This window comes from Falco cherrug, chromosome 10 (assembly GCF_023634085.1).
Source record: "Falco cherrug isolate bFalChe1 chromosome 10, bFalChe1.pri, whole genome shotgun sequence".
In the NCBI taxonomy this organism is placed as follows: domain Eukaryota; kingdom Metazoa; phylum Chordata; class Aves; order Falconiformes; family Falconidae; genus Falco; species Falco cherrug.
Window position 1 is genome coordinate 3,491,695 of NC_073706.1, and position 26,737 is coordinate 3,518,431.

Genomic DNA, 26,737 nt, shown 5'->3' on the forward strand with positions numbered 1-26,737 from the left:
GTGCCCCTTCTGCAGGTAGCCCACCCCCTGGGCCCCTGCATGCAGCGTGGTATGATAGCAACCAATGGATAAAAAAAAATCTTGATTCCAGGTCTTGCTTTACAAGACAGGAGTGAGTTCAAAAAACAGCAATAAGTCAGGAAAAGCCTCCTTTTCTTCTGGCTCAGTGAAGTGAGAGACACTGGCCAGGGTGTCCTTGGAGACCCAGCTTCTGACCTTGGGACAGTCATGCAGGTAGTGGCTATGTAATGTTCCTTCTTCTGGCTCCTCTCTTGTCCAGAGCAAGAGATGGTTTCAGTCTTGAGGCATTGCTAACTGAAATGGGGACAAAAATAGAATATATATGTATATACATTGCAGCTACCTGTCAGCTCCAAAGCACCCCCAGAAGCTAGGGGCTGCGTGTGGTATGGAGAGGCAGAACGGGCTGCCTCATAAAGACAAGGACATAAAACATCAATGGGAATGCAGGGGATAATGTAATGGATTTATAAGTTTCAAATGCCTTCCCTAAACTGCTATGCAGGCTGTCATTAAAATGGAAAATAGATGTAAGGTTGCATAATATATCTACAAAGTAGTGTTTGATTTAACAGCAGTACTTACCATTTGCATTGAAACAGGCTGCAATTGCTAAAATCAGAGGGGAAGCTTAAAGTCCTAATGTTTGATGGTGAATATGGCTGTAGAGAGCAAAATTCTGCTGGCCGTGGTTGATTAATTCTATATGACAAAAGATATAAGATAAAGTGGCATGTATACTGGGATCAATTGCTGTGGGAAGAAATGTATGAGCGTATTTTTTTTGCCTTGACTGGCAAGCTCTCAATCCTGAGACGTTAGAGCTTGCTGCCCTCAGTTTTAAGGTTATGAACACATGAAATCCTGACAACTCAGTTATTCATCAGTGTGAAAGCTTACTCGAATGTATCAAACGTATGGGAAGGCTAAATGGATACATCAGCCGTGATTTCAACAGAATATTCTGTCTTGTTAATTTATTTATTTGAGAGGATTAAAGAGATTCTGAACAGCTATCCAGGGTTCCCGAAGGATTTAGTAGCAGAGGGCAAGAAGGACCATTACAACGAAGTGATGAGATCTTTATCACAATTTGTTCTTGTATTAAGCTTAGGGCCTCATGATTGTGCCATAATACATTCTTCCAAAGGAATGTCTAATCCCGAAGGGTAATTTATCACATCGCTTGACGCTTTGTTTCACTGTTTAATTACCACAGTTTTAACAATACGTACCCTTTTTTTCTACAGGGATTTTAATATATTTTTTTTTAACCTTCGGTTTTCAACTACACTTACTGATATTTTTATTTCTGAAGGCATAGGACAAAGCCCCCTCTGCCTTCACCATGCAAAGAAGGAATAAAACGCACCAGACTTCTGTTATTCTCAGTATTGCTAAGCACAGTGTAGGGAGTCAGCAGGCACCTGGGCACAGGGCAGCTGCTAAAGTCAAGGGCCAAATGCTGGATGTTCGTTTAACTTAATGAGAAAATTGTGGAGTCCTTGCAGAGTTTGGTGCTGTGGTCCATGGCTGAAACTCAGGCTGAACAGACATATTCCAGATACAACTGATGCAGCATAGCTGCGTGTATGTATAATATATTATTGTACATATTTTATGTACAATATGTATTATTGTACATAATATGTATGGTATCACAGTCTCCTTTTGCTTGTGAGGACACAGTTGTCCATACAAATACGGGAAAATCCAAGTGGGTGAAGGAGGTGTGTGTGTTGATTTTTTAAAAAAATTTTGTGCTTTCTTCTGAAGAATGATTTGCAGTGGAAAATAACCTTGTGCATCTTACCTTAGTTAATGCCTCTGCTACGGTCTTTCCCTTCACAATGAAAGTTTTATAAGTCCTCATATTGTAATAGAAGTTTTATAGTCGCAAATGATGACAGTTAGCAAAGCATTCACATTTCCCTAGAAAATTGTGTTAAAATGGAGTCTGTGAAGGAGAGAAGAGCTGTGCTTATGCTCTCAATGTTATATCTTCATCTTTATGGTTGTTAACATAGTAATTTGTTTGGGGATTTCAAGGAGTTAATATTCCAAACTTTTCAAATGGGTAAAAAACAGAGGGGAGGGTGGAAGATGAGGGGGTGCTTCTGGTTATTGGGGACTGAGCGTATGCTGGTGGAGATTGGATGTCTGCTTAAATAACGAGTGAAATCACGAACCATCCCATTTCTTATCCTGCTCTGTTCTTACTTTATTCTCCATAGTCTATCACAGCAATTATATATCACAGAACACTTGGAAATGAAGTATATAAAGCCTTTTCTGGTAGTTTCCAGTAGACATGAACTTGTACTGTTGACCTGTTTTACATTTTACAAAGAATTTGGACTCACATAGCTGAATTTTTTCACAGTTGACCAGGGACTTGAATCATTTGTGCACCTGCTGAGCAGGTCATCCCTGTCCAGCTGGGTGGATGCTGGGCTCAGTGTTTTGTCCCTCCTGTTCTGGTGGCAATGTGTCCAGTCCTTATCCTTCTGTGTTCCTTTGCCATCTGACTTTCTCAGTACTTCAAATGTATTGCAGTTGTTGCTTCTGGTTGAGAAACATTTCGTTAGCTCGGTGAAGGAGGTTCCAAGGAAGATTTAGGATTTTATTATCGTGTACTTCTTGGTTTTGCTGTATTATAGCCTGCACTGTTTTTTGCTGTGATTAGAACCATAGCAGGCTACTAAACTTTTCCTTGGGACCATCAAGTTGCCCTGGAGCCAATATGTAAACTCTACATTACATATGCAAACTCCAGATAGCCGTTCCAGTTTGCAGAGGAAAGACAACTTTCAGCTTACAGCAGCTGCCTGCCGAGTAGGAGATAACCAGGAAGCTGGTTAAAAAACATAGAGTTTCACTCTTGTGAGAAATTTCCTCATCTTTCTATTTGCATTTGTTCTGCATCAGAATAAAAACAAATATTTTCAATATTTTCAATCAGAGTGACATTCTTAAATACATTTTTGAGTATTTTCCTTTTTGTTTTCTGTCTAGGTTTTTTAAACATTTAAATTAATATTATTGGTTTTTCTTTTTTCAGAATGCAGAATTATTATATGATACGGCTTGTCTTTAAAATAGATTATTTTAAAATAATTTAGAACAGCTGCTTTCTAGTGATTGAGTCATCTCATTTTCTAGATTAGAATGTCTTGTTTGTTTTGTAATGAAATGGTTTGATACTTGGAACAAGTAATTAAGATAAATAGCATACCAACTAGGAGACCAGGTGGGTTTTTTCAGCATCATTCTTATTCCGGGAAAGTGCTATAGTTCTTCTCCAGACATATTTCTGTGCCTTTATTAATTACTCCAGAGTTGGAAATTTCCATAGTTTCTTCTTGAAAATTTTTCAGTGTTTGATTCCCTGAAATTTCTCTTGCTTCAGAGATTTTTGTTAAAGTCAATCAAGAAGAGTGGCAACTTCATGTCTTCATTTCACCTGGATATAATTTGATACATTTATAGCTGAGAACCAACTTATAAGTGATATATTACAGCACTTTTTTCTTTCTGTAGGAGAAATCTGACACAGAGACATGCATACACATGAATGCATAGGGCGTAGCACTTCCCAGTTATTCCAGTGAAGAAATACGAACACCTTCAGTCAATGGAGGTGATGCTGGCTGTAAGAACCGTTGCAGAGCTGGACGGGAGCCTGGGGGGGCGGGGGGGGGGGGCAGGGGGACTGCAGCTGGTCACAGCTGCTGTGGCTGTGCTGGGGGGCATAGAGGAACAGAGACAGAGCTCTCAGGTGTTAATCCACACTTTGGGGTAGCACTAATATCTAAGGGACAACAGATATCTCACTTGGAAGAGAAACATAAGTTGTTTTTCCTGAGCTGGAAGAGAGTTTGCCTCCTTTTCCAAACAGAGGGCTCTGTTTTCAGGGTTACTTCACCTGTTTCACCTGTGGGTTTGGTGCTTAACCATTAGCACTCAGCAATTGCAGAAATCCATAGAATTCCTCAATCACACACACACACACACACGCAAATGTTTAATTCCTCAACCACACACAAAAAAAATATATATAGAGGAATGTAATAGCCCTCTTTTTATAAAAGGCAAAATGGAGACGCAGAGAATGTCAGCTTATCATGGCCATGACAAAAGCCAGCAGAGGTGGGCGCACAGCCCGTAGGCTCTCCTGGCAGTGTCCGTATATATCTTCCTCACCACTTCAGTCATTCTGAGCTCTTGCAGAAAGCAGAGAAGAGCTCGATGCTGACTGATGAGAGCCGTAAGCTGGTAACTGGCTGTATCTGAGGGCACCGTTATGCTCAACAGTCCCATGAATGTTTCTGCTTATGGACTGAATGAAACGGGACCATGCGCACAATTTTGTTCTGTTGTTTTTCTGTTCTCTTGTGTTGCATCCAGGTACTGTTCACGTATTACAATGCTGTGTTTTGGGGACAAGGATTGCTTTCTCTGAATGTCTGCACATTACTTGGTGTAACAGGGTTCATATCTATTGGAACAGAGTCTCCACTGCAGAAACAGTAATCTCACAGTTTGGCTATGCCACGAGTCTCTCTTTACTGTAGCTTATATATCCTAAAAAAAAAAAAAAAAAGAAAAAAAAAAATTTGGGAAATACTGAAGTCTGCTCTGAGAAAGCAGTCTTTCTGAAAATTGACCCACTCTACAATCTCAAATCATGGACACACTCTCTCAAGAACAGTTTTCTCCTTCTCCACTTCTCATGGTTGACCCAGGTTGTGTTACGGTCCCGTGTACTCATATTCTCTGCTATAGCCAACAAGAAATAGACTGTTTTGTTTTTCTTTTTTAAATCAGTGACTTTTTTTTTTCCCCTCTTGAAAGCTTTTCTGGCTCTATTTGCCTTCAGGCGATAGTTCTTTTAATGAAGAAAAATAAGTTTTTGTAGTGATTTTAGAAGTGGTGAAGGTAGATGAATACTTTTATTTATACAGAGATCAAGGAGAAGTGCGTCTTCCACTTACATTTATAGCCTCCTCTTTAATGTGCTTGAAAAGAAATACCACTGAATTTGCATAGACTGCTACCTGGACATCCTGCGAGTGCAGTTTTCAGTGGCCCAGCAGTAGGAAATTCTCTTTCTTTTTCCCAAACTCCTATTTTTGCTGGTTCCCCCTCAGAATTTTATAGAATTGCTATTTCTTTAGCACTTGATTTGCAAATAGAGCACACAGATTACATCTGTTCATTCCTACCAACTGGATTAAATGCATTTTTCTTTCTGGATTTTTGTATGACAATCACTGGGTCGTGACTCTTAATTTAATGTGTTTGTTGCTTGCTCTAACTCTAAATGGTGCTTTTACAGATTCCTTTGCCTTGAAGCACCTTGATGCAACCATCAGTTTAAGAAACAGTTCTTAAACTGTTAAAATATTGTCCTATAACATGCCACATTGGATGGTCCTCACCTCACCTTAGGAAAAGGACTGAGTGTAAAGATTTCTCCTCCCTGTATTTAATTTTTTTGTTTGTTTTGATGACCATTGTGGGATCTCTCTCAGGTTTCTAGCAAGTAATAAAAATTTAAAAACTGGTTGTAATTCCTGGAGAAATTAGTGGGTTTTCAATAAAATCATATGCAAGCTTTCTTAGTTATAATTCCTTTAAGAGTTCTGCTTTTGTAATTTCTTACTGCCCTGTAGGACTAGTTTAATTCATGGCCCTTCTCCATTACACTGCCTTGTCTTGGGTGTCAGCTCTAAATTGTTCTTCTCTGTCCAAATAATAGGATTGACACAGTCACACCCTTCTTTCATGTCAAGAGCATCAGTCTCTGTCTCTTATTTATCCTGTTATTATCAAACTGCACCTTTTTAAACATTGTATATTTATTTTTCCTCAGAATGTAACCTTTCCCTCCTGTCATAAAGCAAGTGACTTACAAGTTTTCAAAGGCTCTTTCAGCAAAGCTGGGAATTAGATTCTTGTGGAGTCCCTCATAAAAAATTGAAGACATCGTGTATTAACATACATTGATTTATTCATAGTGTTTCATTACAAATAAGCGAGGATCCCATAATATCAGGAAAGGTTAGGAGAGCAGTGGAGCACGTTATATTTTATTGACAGCTCCATTGAAATTGAGCTGCCTTTTGGATTGAATTTGGAACGCAGGCAAGGAATTGGCTGGTAAATAAGTCATGAGTTTTACTCGCAGGTATCTGTATATGAGCAGGGATGCCATGGGTAAGCGTAATGCAGCTCGAGCAGCATTTCGAAGGTGTGCTTTCAGCTCAGATTCCTCTAGAGGTGTGTTAGCACCAGCTGCATGTGTATTCGCGAGCGGCTCTCCAGGTCTGTAACCCTGCTGACTCACAGTCCCAACCAACCCGCCCCCCCCCCCCCCAGGCATGGGACCACGTGTGAACCTGCCATAAGCGCGGAACAGGGGGAGGGAAATGGTACCCAAAGCTGGCTTACAGGCACAGGGGAGAAGAGAAGGGCTTTTGTCTAAAGACTTGGTGATACTTATTTCATTTAAACATCCAATTTCATTTTGGTCTGGTCTCTTTAGCACAGAAAAAGACTTCCAAAACTTCTGTTGTCAGTAAAAGGCTCCCATTGTTTTCAGCAGCCTTATGAGAAGACCATTTGCCAGAAGAAAAAAAATATAATACTTGATAGAAAATGTATGCCTGTTTGCACCAAAAGTTTTTGTATGCTCTGGGGGATTGTATGGGAAATTCTCATGAAAATTCTGCTGGTTGTGCTGTGTGTGCTCTGGTTTGGCTGCAAAAGTTCTGAGTTTTGGAACAAAAAGCAATTATTTGCAGCTTTTGTTTTAAACCGACACATGCTGAGGTTTTAGTGGCGAGAAGAAATTAGTATTTTCCCTAAGTAGAGCCTTGGAAAATATTGTCATGTTTGTTTGACAGCATCCAAATACAGAACCAGTCACCAGAGATACTGAAATACTATCTGTCATGGTATTTTCAGTGTCTAGCCTCAAGAGATGACAAAATCGGGGAGCGGGGAAAGGCCAGGTGCAGAAGGCCCCTTATCACCTTGTCCTTGTTCTTCATTTGCAGATTACATACAAGGCCGTTGGGTCTCTGGATCCCAGTGCTGACCTGTCCAGCCAAAGAGGGAAAGTCTTCAAACTAAGGAATGAAACACATCACCTCTTTGTAGGATTATACCCAGGGACTACGTATTCATTCACCATCAAAGCCAGCACAGTCAAGGGCTTTGGGCCACCCATCACAACACGGATTGCAACTAAGATTTCAGGTACTGCTTTGGAGAAGAGAAAATAAATTTAGAAGGATTCATTCTTTAGACCCTGCAGCTGATGCATAAAACGATAAAAAGGTCTTTAGCTTAGTGTCTCATAGTTTCATAGGGCAATTTTTTCAAACGACCACAATCCTGTATCGCTGCGTGTGTGGGTTACAAACGCAGTGGTTAATCTGTGGGCGTCTTAAAATATCCACAAGCACCTTTGTGGAACATTAAAAATGAGAGCCTTTGTTAATTCTACAAATGAACTATCCCTATAATAATTGCTGGTATTTTCTGCATGGCTGGGGAAGCTCCTTCAGTAGTGTGACTTTTATTTTCACAATGCACAAAAATGGATGTAACAAAGTAATTGAATTAATAGTGCAAGGAGACTAAAGGAGAAAAGCTGGGTTTATGTTTTCTTTCTAAGGGCAGAGTGAGGGCTTGAGGTAGACAAGTGTATGAAAGGCACTAAAATCAGGAGGCACGGCAAAGAGAAGGTGCGAGTTTCTCTAGGGAAAAAAAGGAAACTTAGGCTAGCTATCAAAATAAAAAGATGGATAAAGGGATGGTAGAGATGATATTGGGCAGACAAATATAGATTTTAATTTCAACATTTAATTGATAGCACTAAAGTAGGTTCTCTAACAGTTTAAAACTGTCAGTTTTTGGAATACCTTAACTGTGTTTTCAGTAAAGCCAAAATAAAAGTTTGGCACATCCAGGACACTTGTAATGCTTGAAATTATGGCTGGGTGCCGTGGAAAAGAGTGCACTACAGTGCATATTTTCCATTGCCCTATTTCAAAATCGGTTTAATAAAATAAGTTGTTAGTAGTAAGTGACAGTGTGAATTTTAAGGAAGCAAAAGGTATCCGTTCCCTCCACTAGGCATCAGCGGGGATTGGACCATTAACATTTAGTGCAGAAGCTGGTGTCTCAGCCACTTGAAGCAAAGCCATTAACTGCCCTAACAGCTCTGTGGACTGTTAGGGTTTATGCAGCCCTACTGCTAAGGGAAGGCACAGCGTGCACTGTATTCACTTGTTACCAGAGAAATAAAATAGCACAGTAAATGGCAGTGCTTTTTCTCTCTGATTCAGTTTCTTTGCATTTTATTATTCAGTGAGTGCTTAAATTGTGTTAAAGCCTGTGTGATTGTTAGCTGTATGCACACCAATCTTGGCTTATTGTACATTTTTCCTTTTTTCTTTTTTTTTCTTTTTTCTTTTTCCACCTTCCAAACACCTGATTCACAGTAGGTAGGCACAGACTCCATGCAGGCATTTGGGTAGTCTCTGACATTCGATTATCTCATTGCATGGTCAGTCCGTCAGTCCTACACATGTAATTTGGAAATTACTGTTAAACTTGCTCTGAGAGGCAATCCCAAGGTTAGTAGAGAGAAGAAGGATTTTTGCATTGACTGGAATGTCCTTGTAAGACTATAAAGATTTTAATATGAAAAGTCATCTATGCTGTAGCAATGTGTGTGTATATGTTTATATGGACACACTTGTTTTTCTCTTAGTCATAATTAAATGGCACAATTCCTAGGGATTTCTCTTTGGGCAGGAGCGGGATCTTGCAGAACAGGCATTAAATTGATGAGCAATGCTTGCTGTTTTAGAGACATCGCTGCCAATTGTCATTTTATTGAGGTACTACACAACTGTCCCATGTTGAGAACACAAGAAAACTACTATATCTTATTTCAGTGTCTTGTGTCTAATACAGTCTCTGATTGCTAAATTACACGCAGTACCATTAGCTAGTCCTGCCAAGATGTATGTTTCTTGCGTTTAGTTCTTGACTATATGGTGTCTGTAAGTAAGATTGCAAATTCTCTGGGGCAGGTGCAGTGTTTTACAGAGGAGATAGCTAAACAGGTCTCATGCACAGCCAGGAGACAGAGAATCATAGACTGGCGTGGGTTGGAAGGGACCTTAGAGATCACCTAGTTCCAACCCCCGCCGTGGGCAGGGACACCTGCCACCAGCCCAGGCTGCTCCAAGCCCCGTCCAGCCTGGCCTTGGGCACTGCCAGGGACGGGGCACCACAGCTGCTCTGGGCAAACTGGTCCAGTGCCTCGCTACGCTCACAGTGAGGAATTTCTTCCGGACATGTAACCTAATCTCCCCTCTTTCAGCTTAAAGCCACCCCCTTGTCCTGGCACTACAGGCCCTTGTAAAAAGCCCCTCTCCAGCTTCCTTGCCAGCCCCGCTAGGCACTGGGAGCCGCTCTAAGGTCTCCCCAGAGCCTTCCCTTCTCCGGGCTGGGCCACCCCAACTCTCTCACCCTGTCTCCACAGCACAGGTGCCCCAGTCCTCTAGACACCCGAGCTAGCATATCAGAAACAATTTATTGGCACCAGTGCAGCACCACTGGGCAAGAAGAAGCTGCTTTAAGAAGGATGATGGAGCCTACAAAGGCAGAGCCCAGCCTGTTCCTGGTGTCCGAACTGGCCCTGCGACCTTTTTGTAGTGCTGCCATGTGCTGTAGCTCTGGTCAGGGCTGGCACTTATCTTGCTGTGGCATCTCCAGCAGATATGGTGATCTCTGGTATAGAAGACCACTGGTGACATGCATCTTCTTTAAATGACTCACACTGCTTCCCCTTGAAGCAGAGCACCTTTTTCAGAGAAATCCTCGTTAAGGAATTGGCATTCATTCTGAACTCATTGCCAGCTTATTGACAGGGAAGTCAGTAGCTGAGCTGATAATAGCAACCACCATTCTTGGTGGTTTTCAGGCATTTAGATAAAAATTCTGATTGTAAACAGGATTACAGTGGAAATCACTGTGAGAGGATTAAATATGGGGTCCCCCGTGATGCAGCTTGTCCTTGTGAGTTACAGATGAACTATTTGTGTGAATTCTTCTGTTTGCTTTATCCTTTAAAGATATTTCAACAAAACTTGCATCTTTGGAATAAATTTGATGCTGCTCTGATCTCATGATCTCTTCAGTTTTTCTACAGTAAAAATTGTCCCAAACGGATGTTTGCTATTGGGGAAAGAAGAAGTAATAAGTGAAATATTTTTGCTTAGGAAAGCTATCCTATTTTCATGAAATGATCCTAACAGAAGATAACAAAGCAGAAGCAGAAAGTAGACTTTGGTTAAGTGTGAATATACAGTGTTTTCTGTTTTGCTTTGGGGAACACTTCAGCGAAGCGATGGTGGTACCATGGCTGGGTACTGCCCGAGTACACTGTTGGAAGCCGTACCAGCCCGCTGCATGTTGATTCAGCATCACTAAAGCACTGGGGTAAAATGTCATGGATTCGAGTGCTAAGATAACCTGCCTAGTTGGTGCTTCTCTCTTTTCATCTTTCGTGCTTTATAACACACCCTCCAGCCTATCAGGGAGACAGCTGAAGTCTATGTATTAAAAACCCTGAGATGTGAGAGGTCTAATTCAATGTCCAGAACAGTGAGCAAGAGCCAGGTTTCCTGGGTGCTGTTCTTAGCTCTGCCACTGATTTCACTCATCCTGAGTGGTCTTTTTATAATGTCCATGCAGTTTTCTTTCTTCACCTTTAAAACTAAAGGAATGATCCCATCTCAAAGGATTACTAGGTCTTAAAAATTTAAGACAGGATTTTCAAAGCCTGTCTGAAGATTTGGGCATCCAATTCCTGTTTAATTTTAATAGGAAAATAGTGTACAAATAGTTAAGTGGTTTTTACAATTTTGGCCGTAACATTGGGAAGTATTTTGATGTTTCATTTGAGAGATGTTAAACGGTCTCCAAGAAATGTTCCTATTGCGTTGCCATCACTACCAAAGGCAGTAACTGGTGTATAATAATATGTTGCTCTTCGTTCTGCTGTAGCACCATCGATGCCAGAATACGACACGGACTCCCCCCTGAACGAGACTGATACTACCATCACGGTTATGCTGAAGCCTGCTCAGTCCCGGGGAGCACCTGTCAGGTAGGTGTTTTGTCTTCTCTTTTCACAGTTCTCCTCTCTCCTTCCTCCCCAGGCTTCACTCACGCCTCTCTCATTCTCATCTGATAATGCAGCTGCTGAAAGTGAACGCTGACTAAAAGGCCAACTCTGCTGTTGATTCTGCCTTTCACAGTTCCCTTTTATAAACGCCTCAACCTACTTGCCTCCTGCTGTTGACCTCCGGGAAGGATTGCTGATAGCATTGCACGGGGTTATTACCCTTTCAGCATCACTTCAGAAGCCTTTGCAGCGCGGCAGCACAGCAGTGCGTGCTGCTCTGTGCACCGAGCATTGCCATCCAAAGGTGGAGGCTTCAGGTCTCCATCTCCTGCCCTCTCTTCCATGATGTACAAGGTCTTTTTGTAACTATCGTACGAATGCCCCAATGATCTTTAATGCTTGCGGGATGCGTTCGCTCAGATTCTGGATCTAACCGCACTCACCACATCTTCACGTTGTAATCTGGCTGGGTGTGGAATGAAGCAGTGATCTAGTCCAGAAAAGATGCACCCTGGTTCAGCGAGGCTTCGCAAGCTTTAGGTAAGCAGTTTCCACTGGCAGAGGAGAGGTTTAAGGGGCAGGGAGCTGTGGAATAGAGTGGGGACCTTGCAGAAAGCATTGCTGACTGCCTCTGAGATGCCTCCCGTTCTTAGTGATGAGGTGCTGGAATGGGACACAGCTGCAGATCTCTCCCTGACTGTGGAAACACGACTCTCGGAGGTCTGTAAGGTCTGTACTTCATTGCTGTCTTCTGTCCGGGTGAGTTTGTACATGGCGAAAGCAGCAGCACACTCGAACAGACCTCCCTTCCGAGCTGGCGGTGCCTTATCAGCCGGTGGCAGGAGTGCCAGCTTGTCATTCATCCTGCAGCCTCCTCAGCTGACAGCATGAACTGGAATTGCTTACGATAAAAATTGTGGCTGCTGCTTTGCGGGGGTATCCAGGAGCTGTGGCCTCCTGGTAGGCTCTTCAGGCTTCTACCTCCAGTTTTGACAAGAGACTCCTCAAGTTTTTCCTGTGGGTGGTATTTTAAAAACCCGTAGCCCCTTCCTTCAGAAGGACCTGGGTTTCTACACCCCACTGACAGGTTCTTAGTGCTTCTGAAGGATGCCCCACTAGGTATTCAGGGGCAGTAAACTGCCTGATCTAACGGACTATCCTGTTGGTGGCCCACCCTGTGTCACAGGGTTCCCCCAACAAGCATTGATACTCTGAAGGAAAAAAATCTGCTCTTTAAGACATAGCACCATCCTTTTCTGTTTTTTTCTGAGTAACGTATTTTAAAGTTTCCTTTTCAATCTCTGCTACTCCATATGAGCAAATTTAGAAGCCTGTTTGCTGAGTCCTTTAGGGATGTTTTTCTGCTGGAAAAGAGCAGTAAAATCACACAGCTCTGTTTTGTTTTATTTCTTTATATGGGGGAACATTCCTGTATCTCGTTTTACCACCTGCTGTCTTAAAAGTGTTGCTATTTTGTCTTTTTATTGAAAACTCTTGTGACTTTTCTCGAAGTCCATTTACTATGCTTTAACTGCATTCAGTGAACAATGTCTTTTCCAGCAAATGCATCTGGTAGATGATTTGGTAGAGATTTTTATAAATTTTCACTCTGGTTTCTTTTAATTGCATTGTAGGCTGTTACACACACATTTGCAGAGTGTGCAATATTTATATGCCACATCTAAGTGATAAGATTACTTCTTTTTAGACGGCTGTTTCATTGATGTACAGACGTGGGTAGGAAAACCAGAATGGATGAGGAGGGCAAGGGGGAGGGCATCTTGGTGAGAATTTTAGCTTTTTATTAACTATGAATGTGTGAATACCTTTCCCTGTGTAACCATATAGATTGTTTTAAGTCTAGCCTCAACAAATCCAGTTACTTCAGCTCTGGATTTTCCCAGCCTCTTCCCTTTCCTTTCAGTCTGCTCTGCATACTCTCCAATTTGCGTAAATTCTCTGGAAATGCCATATCCAAAAGCAGGTAGCATTCCCTTGGAGGCCTCAACAGCACTCATCAGATTAGGAGAAAACATACTGTGAACTGCTTGTGACACTCTTAACACACAAGAATTAGGTGGTTTTTTCCTCCTCGGTGGGTTTTTTTGTGTTCTAGTTGGGATCCAATGAATCCTCTTTCTTGTTGTCTGGTTAGCTGTTCTAACTTTTGGTGCATGTGTTTTATTTCTCCTTTACAAGTATAGTATTTTCCATTCTTCTCAATTAAATATAATAAAATTGATTTTCAAAACGCATTAAAATTCTGATACAAACTTAAGTGACTTAGAGCCCCTCTTAGTCTGATGCTGGGCTCTGTTCAGTTACTGAAGGCATTAATGCAAATGCAGATTTGAGACAAGTGACTGGGAAAGCTCGGTGGGAGCAGCGAGGTGGCGTGGAGGTGACGGGGGGATCCCGCACAGTGCAGTGTGCTGATCTCCTGCCCTCCCTTCCAGATGTGGCCACGCTTTCCTAGATCCCTTCCCTTTTCATGCTGACCTTTCCTATTCCAGCCTGCCTGAGATGGGTTTGAAAAGATACTTGAAAGTAGTCTGGAATAGGTTGGGTTTTTTTTTTTTTTTCCTCACAACGTTTTATAAAACCTCTGATATTCACTGTGCAGGAATAGGTTGACCCCTCATCTCATCAACCTGACAGTTCCTGCTGTGCAGGGCCTCTGTGTTTTTACTATAGTCCTCCCAAAATGAAGATGGAAAAAAAAGTACTATACAATAATTATTCTTAATATTTCCTCTTGTATGCTAGGGATGGTGAGTTGGAGTACATGTAGGGGTGTGACTGTAAACTAGAATCTATACGTAAGATAGTTATGTGACTTTGTCTCGTGTCTTTTCGTTCTGCTGTAGTCTGAGCAGCATACAGATGGAGTATGGTCTGCAAGAGCATTTTTAGAGGAATATTGTAGAATATTTAAAATAAGAGGCGTTGGATTTCCATTCATCTGAAATGCATGTACACCAAAGCCAAAGTCACTTTCAACATTAAGACATTTCTGATGTTCCCCAGTGTTCATGATAAATAACTTTAATTAAGTTGTTTATAAAACTAACGATCACAAACTCGGCATTATTAACAATCTATAGATAACAATGAAGACACTTTCATATGATCTAATAGGAATAATATAAACTTAGACCTTCTTTGATCTATTTTGCCTATTGCCAAAATAAAGATGAAGCCTCTGCCGGCATAAATATTCTCCCTTGTGGCGAAGGCATTTCATTCTTGCCTTTATTTTCCATGGTATAACCTGCAGAGCTTGACTTCATGTTGCCCTTTAAAAATAACTTTTAGGTGTTCTCATATCAATCTAAAACCTGTGAATGGTGCTATGATTGATTTGCTGGAGACTGACATTCATCTATAATAGATTCAGAAGAGGAAAGAAGAATGCAAGTGTTCTCAATCTTTACTCTTCAACTCTTCCCTGAAAATCTCCAATGTGATTTTGAGGATAGTTCTGCCTTTGAATCTGTTATTGTCGGGAGGGCTGAGTCAGCCCTTCATAGATTATTCACATATGACATCTTTAGACCTCTATTTGAGAATTTATATCCCATTCACTGCTTGGAAATACCACTGTGAGGGATTTTATCCCGGTGACATGTCCACTGGGCTGGTTTTTCTGTGTTGGCTGTTTGAAAGTCCATCTGGTTTATTAACATGTGGTTGGTTCTATCAATCTACCTGTATTACTGTTATGGAGAGCATCAAATTTCCAGAGCGTGTATTAGTTTTGAGGATTTCAGAGTTTAAAGAAAAGCTCACCTTAGGTGTGATTGCCCTGTCGATATGCTGCTCTGTGTAGGGGAGCTGTAGGACACTGTAGAAGGACTTCAGAGAAGAGTTTGCAATTGTTTTGGGGGCTGTCAGACAGTGGAGAACTTTTTTGTTGGAAAAAAGATGAATTTAATCTCCCTATCTTCCTGCCGTTCTCTGAGGTTTAGCCACCTGACCCCTGTACTGTGCTAAATATCAGTATTATTAGGACAGAGGTATTTAATCTTTGCACCTTCCTTAATGCATACAGAAGTTGTTGGGGAAAAAATATATATATATATGCTTGCAGTGTAAGTAGCATGTGTAAGTGATCCTGAAGAAATATATTCAGGTAAGAGTCATTTATTGTGTATGCAACGGTCAGATGCCTGTAATCACTTTGGTGGTGAGGAAGGAAGGGTTAGTTTATTAAATGTACATCTTAAAGGAAATAGGTAAATCTAAATAGGAGAATGGGAGTTTAAGTATTTTAAATATATTTAGAAGTACTGAGTAAAGGTGAAACAAATATTTTGCCATCAACAGCCAGCCAGTAGGAGAAATTAATTTATATGAACCAAGCCCCATGTTACTCGAGTATTATCATCCGATTCTTTGTCTTCCAAGCATGAAATAAAGGAAATATTTTTGGTCTACGTGATGCTAAACAAATGCAGAGAAAACAGCTGTAGTGTTATTTAACAGAACACCTAAGAACGATGGTTTTTTCTGGTTTTGTGCTCAAGCTATTCTCCAAGCAAACAATCCCACTTGATGTATCTGTGTACTTATAAATTCCTACACATAGTAACAAATGAAAATTTTCTGGACTGGTATTGCTTCCATTTTATATTGGAGAACTGAGACTTTGACTAGATAAAACTTGCCTTCCATTTTGTCTGCAACAAAGTAGAAATTGAAAATCTCTGGAGCCATAGGCTATAACTTTAATCTCCAGATAATTCTTCTTTGTGTGTGTTTGTGTTTTATGTTTTCAGGCATCCTCTGTTCATCCTGAGCTTACATTTCCTATATCCCTCTTGCTAGCATCCTTCTTTAGATTTTGTTTTTAATGTACAATAGTTCTTTCCATCCTTGTGAAGGAGTGGTCTACAAGCCTAGTGACCTTGGTTCTGTGGTGGAGGAGGAATGAGACAAGAAGCTATAAACCTGCAATATCTGCTGGGGGTTTTGTTTTATTTTACAGGTGATGGCTTCGGTGTATAGATCTCCATAGCTATATAGGGAGCGATGCTGTTCAGCTCGCTGCTTTGCAGCTTCTTAGTGGCATCATGTAAGCTTGCCTCGGGCATTTATGTTGATAATTAATTCATTAATGCCAAGAAAGGGTGGCAATTTCTTGTTCTTAAAACTCCCACGCAGTGTACCTTGTGTTTGAAAATAAAGACTGGAGTCAAGGATCAGCGAAACGATAAAAAAGGTTCTAATGTTGAAAGCTATGGGAAGCATAACAAATTAATGTGCCCTTGGTAATTCTGAAAGTTCAGCTGCCTTGATAGGCATGTTATAAATACCTGGAAAATAAAACTCCTGGCTTGCTTTTTCTAAATGCATTCAAATGTATGCATCACATGACTTGGTTGATTGAATACAGGGCAAACAGTCATCACATTAGATCTTTTCATTTTGTAGTATCTAATGAGGAATGAGATTATCAATCTAGGCCTCTGATATTATAAGCCTAATTATCTGTATTAATTAACATCTCCTATAATATACCTCAGGGATATTGTTCTGAAATCACTCAAGCTGGGTTTCTCCCGCATGGCACTCTGCCTTTAATTTAGGCCAGAGTTTGAAGGTAAATGAGTGAGTTTCTTTCCTCTTAGCTATTAACCAGATCTGCTTTTTCTTTAACAATGTGTGAATGAGAGAGAATGAGAACTTGGGTGAGAGGCATGGAATCATGGCAGCTGCATAGATTAGCGTGATGATTTTGATACCGAGAAGGACTGGAGCGGAGTTGCATGGTAAGCATTGCCAGGCTTGTCCTCCTCAGCATGTCCAAACCCTGGTGAGCTGCCCAGAGCCTCGCCAGAGCCTGAGCACATGCTTCCGTTTCAGCTGGAGTTGTTGCAGGGTGGCTTTACATCATGCATGACAACTTCAGCAGTTCTTGATGTTATTCTGAATCTTAGAAGTGCTTTGCCTTCTGTTATCAGGAGGGAAGCAGAATGGAGATACAGCGATGCAGCAGGATGCAAGGTGACAACCATAATTATCAGGAAAGAATATTTAGCCTTTTATGTAGTACAGCGTAATTAGCTGAATGGATGTTTCTAGGCTTTTTTAGTTCCCCCTGAAGTCAGGTGTTGGCCCTAAAAAGTGAGGAGCGAGGCCATTTGGGGTCTATTGTCTCATCTGGTACAGGACAATGCGGGTTTTTTTACTGGATCAGCGTATGTTAGTCTGAGAATACTGTCCCTTAAAAGGCCCTAAAACTGCATTTGCCCGTTTACCAGCCCTCAGAAACACAGCCCTTCTGTCAGCCTGGGTGACCTGCCGTGTCTTACTAACTGTTTCACAGGGAGCTTTGGCAGTAGGCAGAAATGGGAGAGGAAATCCATAAAATCTGCTTATATTTTAATGATAATATTTTAACAATCAAATTACACATAAAGCCAATTCTTTTGTGTCAAGCAGCATTTTATTAGCTCTACAATGAAGCTTTTGCTAACACTTTTTAGTTTTATGAAGGCCTGAGGATACTGAGTGGGGAGTGAATGTTTTTGCATAAATATTTTATGCTGACCGCATAAACTGTCAGATTAAATTCCAGCAATCAAAAGGTTAATGAAGTCTGAACTTTAAGATGAGAATCACAAATGGATGGCTGTTGTGTCACATCAAGCTGTTGGGTGGTAAGATGAGGGACCAGGAGGACAAACCCATGGTTACCAGTGTGAAGGTTTCTTTTTCCAAGACATTTCTTTGCTTCATAGCTCCCAGGGCCAATACGCCCCTTCCTTGTTATCACAGGATAAAAGGGTAATAGCAAACTGTAAAAAAAAATAAAAATATTTAAATTAGAAACTCTGAATCTTGAGGCATACTGCCAAGCCTCCTTTTGCCTGTGAAAGCCCTTGGATCGGACCCTTCGATGGGCTGGACGGAGCTTGACCACAGCTACTCAGGGTCAGAGCAGCCCACGGGAAGGAGCTTGTCTCTTTTTGTGGACCACAGAGAATGATTTACCTAATTGAAGCAGCTCCTTAAGATACTGAAAATGAGATGGGATGAGTCTGGGCACAAGTCCCTGGCAAACGTCCGCCCCTCAGAAGCAGCACACAAGTGTTATCCAAACAACAGTCCCCTCTACCAGGAGAAAGGATGATGAGTTCGGAGGGCAAGTGGGCTCTTTTCTGTTGCATGTGGCTTGCAGCGTTTATGCTAGCAAGTGCCCCTCAATGCACCTCTAATAGCACAAAAACACGATAAAAGGGCAGATGAGTAAGCTCTGCTTTGCTGTTGCAGACTAAGGCATTTCAGGATTTAATTATACTACAGGTATATAAATTCCGGAAACATGTTAATGCTCCCGTGATTAAAATTATAGAGGGCCTAATTGAAAAAGCATAAACCGAATTGAAGAATTCCTAATTATAGTTTGCTTTGAGGTGTTAATTTCCTCCATAATGAATGCATAATTTCTTGGAACTAGAAAAGGGGGTTGCTGCACCGGTGCGTGGGCTGCAGATGGAATGAAGGGATTATCATAAATGCAGCCAGACTATTCAGAAGAATAAACCTCTGCAGCCATGATGCTATTCTGCCTCTCTATAATTTCAGTTCTCCTTGCACAGCGCTTTTCCAAAGCAAAAGGCAGAGCTAGGAGTTAGTGAGGGATTTGCTTAGTGTGCAAAAGGAGGGGGGAAATAGGACTGGTTTAATTAAAAGTAGTCATGGTGCAAAAGAGGCAGGTGAGGAGAGAGGCAGTACATACGGTATTTCCCGTGGAAAGGTCAAACAGCAAAACAGAAGAGGAGGCAATGCCAACATCCCTCGCTGCCCAGCTTGACAGTTCCCCAAGTAACTGTAGGAGCTGATGTTGATGCAGCTTGAGGGAGTTTTCTGCCAAAGGATACACCTTATATGTAATGGTTTCTCTTGTTTTAAAAAAAAAAAATGCTTAGTTTTGAAGGGAGCTGGCGAACTACAGGATTATTAGATGCAACTTCCTAATGTTTAAATCTGCCCCATTGCCGCTGTGGTGGTGGAGGGTAAGAGATGTTTACAGATTATGACAGAGTAGCTGCAAATTGCTGTAGGGAAGCCCTTACCCTTAGGATTTTCCATCTGGCTTTTCTCCATCCTCAATTTTCCTTCATTCCGGGTGGGAGAGGTGGTAGTGAAAGTTCCATTTAAGACCTCTCCCTGGCGTCAGAAGCATGATGATGTTGCACTTTTTGGAAAGCATAGTGTCCAGAAAAGGTAGAAAGAATGTGGCTGATACGCCTGCAGCTTCAGGTGCTGAAAATCTATATTGCCCTTACCCAGGAGATCTCATCTTTTCTATTGTACAGGGATGGTGTAACGGCAAGCAGACTGTTACCCGACCATCAGAGCCTTGACTGGTAATGAAGTGTGTCCTGAGCTTAGAAACAGAGCACATTCCCTCTTTTTGTCTTGTGCTTTTCTAAGCCTTCTAGTTGGGAGTAAAAAAAAAAAAAAAATAGGAAGAAACCAACAAAAATATTTTTTCTAGTATTCTCTCTTAAAAAAAGACATCAGATTCTTATGTGTGGGTTTTCCCTCTGTGGTCTGGTAGCTAGGGTTGTGGAAAAGGGAGAGAAAGCTTTGAAATCCAAACTAGGTTATTTCTGTGTCCAAATGGACCTAGTTTCATGGAAGCCATTGGAAATACCCAAATTAATTCTGACTGAGAATCTATGCAAATACACCCATCCCCTCGTCCAAACCACCACTTTTATGAAGGACATGGCAGAAGGTATCGGCCAGTCGCAGTAAGCACGTGCCATAGTCTCTCCTTGCCCCGCAGGTCGTTCAAGAACCACTTTGGCTCTTCCATGTCCTTGAATTTTCCTTCTGGTCTTAAACTAGCGATCACTGAGGATGGCGATAAGACCGCAGTCAGCAATGCCTGTTTAATGCCAAGCGACATTAACAAAAAGAGGGTTTGGGGGTGGGTTTTTTTAGTAGATCAAACAGATGGCAGGTGGCTCAGGAGGGAAAAAACACCTCCAAAGCCACTAACATTAGCTCCTGTTGCAGCGAAAGCCGTATCTGTCTGCACTCATTATCTTTAATCTGCCAGCACAAAATAACATTGAACTGGAGAGATAGGGGCTGGGACTGTTCTGCTGGGGAGCAGCAGCTATTATGTCTAATCTGTGTTGCAAGCCAGGTCGGGCTTATGGGGAGATGGTTGAGATAGTGGAGCACAGAGCTTTGAAATGCCCTCTGGTTATTTTTTTTTTCCCTCTTTCTTTCTTTTTTAAAATGTTTATTTCCAAGAAGATTAAACTGAGAGAATTTAAAGCATTTAAAATAATGATGCATAAATAATACAAGTAAATAGATGCAGTACCAGTGTTCTGGTGGTCTGGGTATAGAAAGAAGGTAATTTTTTGAGCTAGAAAGAAGGTAATTTTTTGAGCATGGATAGCACCTTTTATTAGACCAACTGACACAGCTGGGAAAAAATGGGCTTTTAAGCACACAAATCCTTCTTTTTGGTCAGTAAATGCTGACTGTCAATACAGTTGTCTTTTTGACAACTACTTAGATTTTGTGCATGTGGCCATGTTTCTTTTTGTTGTGCACAGACACTGCAGCCATGATTAGACTTGCTCAGAACCAGAAGGGAATATTTGCATTTTTAGATTTCTTTCAATAGTTGTCCTTCCTTGGAAAGACGTGGTCATTAGTCGCTCATAGAAGGGTAATGGTGAGTGGAACATTGTGAGGTTTGAAGCACCGATTTTAATATATGTATTTATGTATCAATGCACACACATATGCACACACATGGGTATTTAGATGCACACACATGCACACAGCTGTTTATTTAACTCGTCATTGTACCTGCTTATTAGCACAGCGTCACTACTGGTGTTTGTGGAAGTTTGACAACCTGTTGAGTCTTTTGTGTTGTGCAGTTTTAAGAACGAGGCAGTCTCCAGAACACCTCTTTTTCCCAGCTCCTCCTGCATCTCTGCAGGTCACATCTCTAGTGATGCCCAAAGACGTTTTCTATGTTATTTTGCCTTTTTGAAAGACTCTGTAGGATTAGCATATGTTCAGGCTGGAAACTCCAGACTCCATTAGGCAGAACATACTTGGCTGGTGGGTGGAATTAGGTATATTGTGCAAGAATGTGGGGATTTGTTTACATACAACTGATACTGCCTGATGCCAGGCAAATCACTCATCGCGCTTTCTGCATGCCACTGTTTATACATCTGTTGGGATGAAAGTCTACACACCTAGGGTCTGAGGCTGTGTAACATTACATTTGACATTACATTATCACTTTTTTTCCACCCCCCAGAAAAAAAAAAAAAAAAAAGAACAAAAAACCAAAAACAACCCCAAACAACAATAACAAAACCAAAAACTCTGTTGCTTTCTAATAGCTTTTTCAATTTTTAGTCAGTTCTAGGAATTTTATGTGTTGCTGCAGTATGACTGCAAAGAAATTTCAGGCAAAGTATTCCGACCAGAGATTGCATTTCATATAGTGATGCTGGTAGGATGCTTTTCTACAAATACTAATATTTTGAGTTTGCTTTTCTTTTTTCTTAAGCTTGACACAGTGCACAATTCCTTAAATAGATGCCACCGCCTGTCCCACGGGTAGCTCATCACAGTTACTGATACTGATTGGGGGAATATGAGACCATACCTCTTTTCCATACAGGGAGGATGCAGCCTTTCAACTTTCGTTTTCTAGAGCCCATTTCAATCACTATAGAAATTTAACAAAGCTTGAAATTTTACCGATAAAAGAATTGCCGTGTGAAATCGCTACCCTTTGTTTCATTAATTTCAGGGTATAGCATGCCTTGGTAGTAAATCCAGACTACCGAACGGAACATGAGATTAGAAGAAAATGTGAAGAGGCTCTTACCAACCTTCTTGATTAAATGGATGACATTATTATTGGCTCTATCTCAGCAGGTTTATTTCATAGCAATGGCAGTAATTGCCATCTCTTCTTTCTATGCCATTTTTACAAATTTGGCTGAATTTGGGTATTTTGTTGGTATTCTTCAACTTCAGTGACTGAGTAGAAGAGTTAATTTATATGAACGTTAAAAGAACACACAAAAATAACTTTGAAATGAAGGATCTGGTGTGAATAACTTCGCAATATGAGAGACTATTTCCTTGAGTAGCATCACTATTATAAGCTTTATTTTTGTGAATGCTTTGCAGATGCGAACAAGCTGATTGATGACAGTGCAGCCCAGTGTTCATATCAGGCTAGCTTTTGAATCTGTGACATAGCCAAGCATGTTCTAGAAGATGACATCGCAGAACAATCTCTTTTTTTTTTTTTCCCCCCCCTGTTTTCTGCATAAAAGTGTTTATTGAAAGCTAATCTTAACTTCAGCGTATCGTATTCTGCATGGAGCTGCTCCAAAGTGTAATGGGAATAGTAGCAATCTTTAATTGATTTTAATGGGTTTCGAATCAGTTCTTAAATAGACAGAAAATTGCAGAACAGTGCACTGGGTCCTGCATGTACGTCCTAGGTGGCTGTGAAACTCAGTTCATTATGTTTTGTAGATTAGTTTCAGAGCTTCTGATTAAAGGTGCTATTGAAGATATTAAGGGTGACATTTTGTAACATGTGAAGCAGGTAACTCAATTCTCAGGAATATATGGCCAGCTGTTTGAACCCAGAAAACTTTCTGGACTTGGAAACTGTCTGTGGAGTCTATTCCGAGTGCCTGAATGTTGGATTCCAGGGTTCAGGAGGAGCCTGGTGAGGGAATACTGGCCATTATGGCCAAAGGGAAGCAGTACTGTGAGACTCAGTGTGTGCTCCAAACAGCAAGTCTCAGCATCAAGCTTCATGGCAATTACCCATTTAGTTCCTGTAAATTTTCATGGGATTTATGTTCTATAAATCTTTTTTAGAGTTTAGTGGGTTTTCGTTGCATTTTTTACAAAACCCCTTCTATGCACGTTCACGGGAGGGCTGCAGGCGCACTGTAAGAAGGATCTCATTTACTGTCTAATTTCACAGGGTTTTTAGAGTAAGCTTTATAGAGTACTGATCGATTTTTATAGGATATTTCCAGCTTCCATCCCCATTATATTTCCTCAGATTTCCCATTATTTTATTTCTTATTGTTTATGTGGCAGAATTTAGGCTTTTATTTCAATACCTTTATGAAAGAAAAAATAAAGATGTTGACGCTACTCTTCTGTCTCAGTTTGCATCACTGAAATCAACTTGGCCGTAAAACAAGCAATAGCTAATCTGAATTCTAAATGTGGGTGTCAGGCAACACATCAAACCCTTTCCCAATCCAGTATCCTGGGAGATGGCTCCATGCTGTCAGAATAAAAGCAATGAACCTTTATGGATATATACAAATATATTCACATTGGCTTAACCAAATTTGATGGGATCAGAAGTTAAATGGAAAACCAGATGATAAAAAAGCCAGTGTTACATATCTGTAACCTAGATTTTGTGACTTGAATGTTAACTTAAAGAAGAGAGAAAACTGGCTTGTGTCAGGACTGCTGTATTTAAATAACATCCAGAGAAACTGGTCTGAGGGTGTATTTCCAGTGAACATTTCCAGCAGGCAGGCCTGGTGTTTGATGACTGAAGTTATATTTATTTTCTGAAGTTTGTTGCAGAGCTCTGCAGTAGGAAATCAGCACTCAGTGTCTGGGGCTTCTGTGCGATGCTTGCTGAGGGTATGAACTAGTATGCTGACAACGCTCCAGTGGTCTTAAGAGCTTGCCTCTTAAAAACAATTGTGCTGTAAATAAGAGAAAAGAAGCTGAGTTGGTTGTTGGCCTCCCAAATTATTGTACCTTTGACCCTGTTTGTATGGACCCGATGCCTTCTATTCACCTCTGTGCAGCATTAAGTCTTGTGGATTGTCAGATAGCATTTGGGTTTTATTTTTATGGGGTTTGGATGGCCTTTTCAGAAGTGCTGAATCTGTTAATTCCATAGAATAGGTGCAACAACGGCAGTTCAGTGTCCAGCTCCATGCCAGCTGCGACACCCCACATGCCATCAGTCTGGGATGGCACAGCTGTTGGAAGATGGTATCTTTTCTATCCTTACTTCATTTGCTCCTCTTTGTCCTTCGTTCTTTGTATTAAGGTAACCATTAATAAGGAAACCACTGCGGTTTGGTACCGTCTTATTTCCTGTAGCCTGTCAAACAGTATGCTGGAAGTAACTGAGCTACAAATGAGGAGTTCCCCTGCTCTGTAAGGTGAACTACAAAACCTGTTCACAATAGTCTGCTAAAAAATGCACTGCGAGATCAAGCTGTACTAATTGTCACTTACTTCTGTTCCCCAGGAGAAAATATTATTGAAAATAATATGTGACTGATAATACATTTATGTGTTAAATATTAAAATTAAATGAAAATATATTAAATCTTTATATGATATGATGAAGAAAATTTAGTACCAAAATTGGTCCAGAGGGAGTACTAAGCTGCAGAAGCATTGTTTCTTTTAAGGTTTAATAAGTCAGGGGAGGGGGTCACTGTAAGGTTACAAAGAAATTATATTTGTTTTCATACCCTACTGTTATCAGGGGTATAGTGAAGATTTCACATCGTTGATAAAGTACCATGCCAGGATACCAAAGCGCACTGAGCCGATGCTGAATGCTTTATGGAAAGCTCTGCCTCAGCTCTGCCTCTTCACCTTCAAGCACATCCTACATCCCAGACTTGGGTCTGGTCTAAATAGCTGGTTAGATTTGCGGACAGGCACTTCCTCGGTCCATCATCACGCTGTGCTGCAAGCTGCACAAAGAGAAACCAAGAGCAGGGGAAGGAGAAGTCTGAACAGCACTGAGAGATCTCGGTCGCACAGAAACAGGCTGTGATTTGGAATGTTGATTATTCACACTTGTACTTCCACACTGAATAGACAACTCATCATTTAAAAGATTACCTTGCAGATGATGATAAGAGCACATTTTCTTCTTCTGCAGACAACATTTGTGCTGTGGCAACCATTATGGCTGGTGCCTTTATCAGTCAATTAGACTGGAGCTGTCAAAAGCTTTTTAAAAACTTCTATTAAAAGTAATGGGGATTTATCTATCTAGGACCTGTGACATTTATCAAAGAGCCTAGCCTTGGCCTCCTTTTCTAATAGCAGCGTGCAGCTGCACCACAGGGCAGTCAGCTGCCCAGCCCTCTAGCAAGACAGGCATTTGGTTAGTGGCCCAGATTTGAGAATCTCTGGAAAGCAGAGCTTATGGATATTTGGAAACCCATCCTTTCCAGTGGTTTATAGGGACAGCAGCGTTACTTGACTGCAGTCAGGTGACGTGGAGTAGCTTAGTGCTTGGAAAGCAAGACCTCTGCTTCTATTGCCCTGCAGCATGCACATGTGTGGATTTGGTTTCAGCGTTTGCAAACGTGGCTGAATATTAAAAATTGAAATGTAGTAGTTAGTTTTACTGTGTCATCTTTCAGTTTATTGGTACTGAAGTTGTTATATAGTATTGGGAGTTTTAATGCTCCACTTTTGTTGTCTTTTTTAACATAATTTCAATGTGCGACACTGAAACTTTCTTTTATCCAGCTGAGCATTTGCAATGGATGTATTGATTCCTGCTATGAAAGCAGTGTTAGCTGATGCTGGCTGGGAGCAGTATCTTTGAAGCTTGAGACGGGGAGAGCCCCAGGAGATCCATGTTACCACCTACCTGATAGCCAGAATAAGAGCTATTATAATAGTTTGGATATCTCCTCCTTATTTCCCTTGCCTGCTTCTTTTTCCTTCCCTCTAGCACTTCTTTTTGGAAAACTACTCCTCCTTTCCCTTAGTTGTAAACACACTGCTGTGCATCACAAAATTGTCAGTCGTAACAAGTGGCAAATAGTTGATCGTGCTCAGCGCCGAAACAGAGATGTGACTGCAACTGAAGTGCTTTTGTGGGCCAAAAGGGCAGCTCCTGCTCACGGGGTTTGTTGTGAGTTAGTGCCCAGCTGCAATCTTAGGGGTCATAAATGTGTCACGGAAAGTTTTCATCTTCTGAGCAAAGCTGAATTACTTTTCTCTTTTGAGAATTGTTGTGGCAATGCAGATGGTTTGGCCAAACTTTAGGGTGAGTAATTGGATGCTTGTGACTCAGAATTCCCACAGGAATGTCATTCGGACGTAGGATCATTGGATTTTTGCCCCAATGAAAAGGCGAACAGTTATGAGAGCATCATAATGCTAATGGTAGCGGGTGTGGGAGCACTTGGTGTGCCTTTCAGCAGTTCACTGGTTAACATGGAGAAGTTGGTCTCTGAAAATGCCCTAAAGACAGTCAGCAAAATTCTACTCCAAGGTGAATACAGAACAGGAGGAAAAGAGCATAGCCTGAAAAACAAAGACATGGCAGAAAAGAAGAAAAAAGAAAACGAGACTTTGCTAGTCTGTGTACGAGCTAGGGGTGAGCTGTGAATCCTACACTTGTGGAGGGTCTAGACAGGCCAAATTACTGGGATCAAAATATCAGAAAGGGAG

At 41.1% G+C, this 26,737-nt stretch overlaps 1 protein-coding gene across 2 annotated transcripts in view; it reads left to right on the top strand.

Moving 5' to 3' along the window:
- Positions 1-26,737, top strand: part of PTPRT (protein tyrosine phosphatase receptor type T) — a 453,418-nt gene that overhangs the window by 328,726 nt on the left and 97,955 nt on the right. For both annotated transcript variants that reach the window (XM_055722799.1, XM_055722800.1), the window contains exons 10-11: positions 7,083-7,284; positions 11,113-11,215. In XM_055722799.1, the coding sequence (XP_055578774.1) occupies positions 7,083-7,284; positions 11,113-11,215 (305 nt within the window). The remainder of the gene's footprint in view (positions 1-7,082; positions 7,285-11,112; positions 11,216-26,737) is intronic.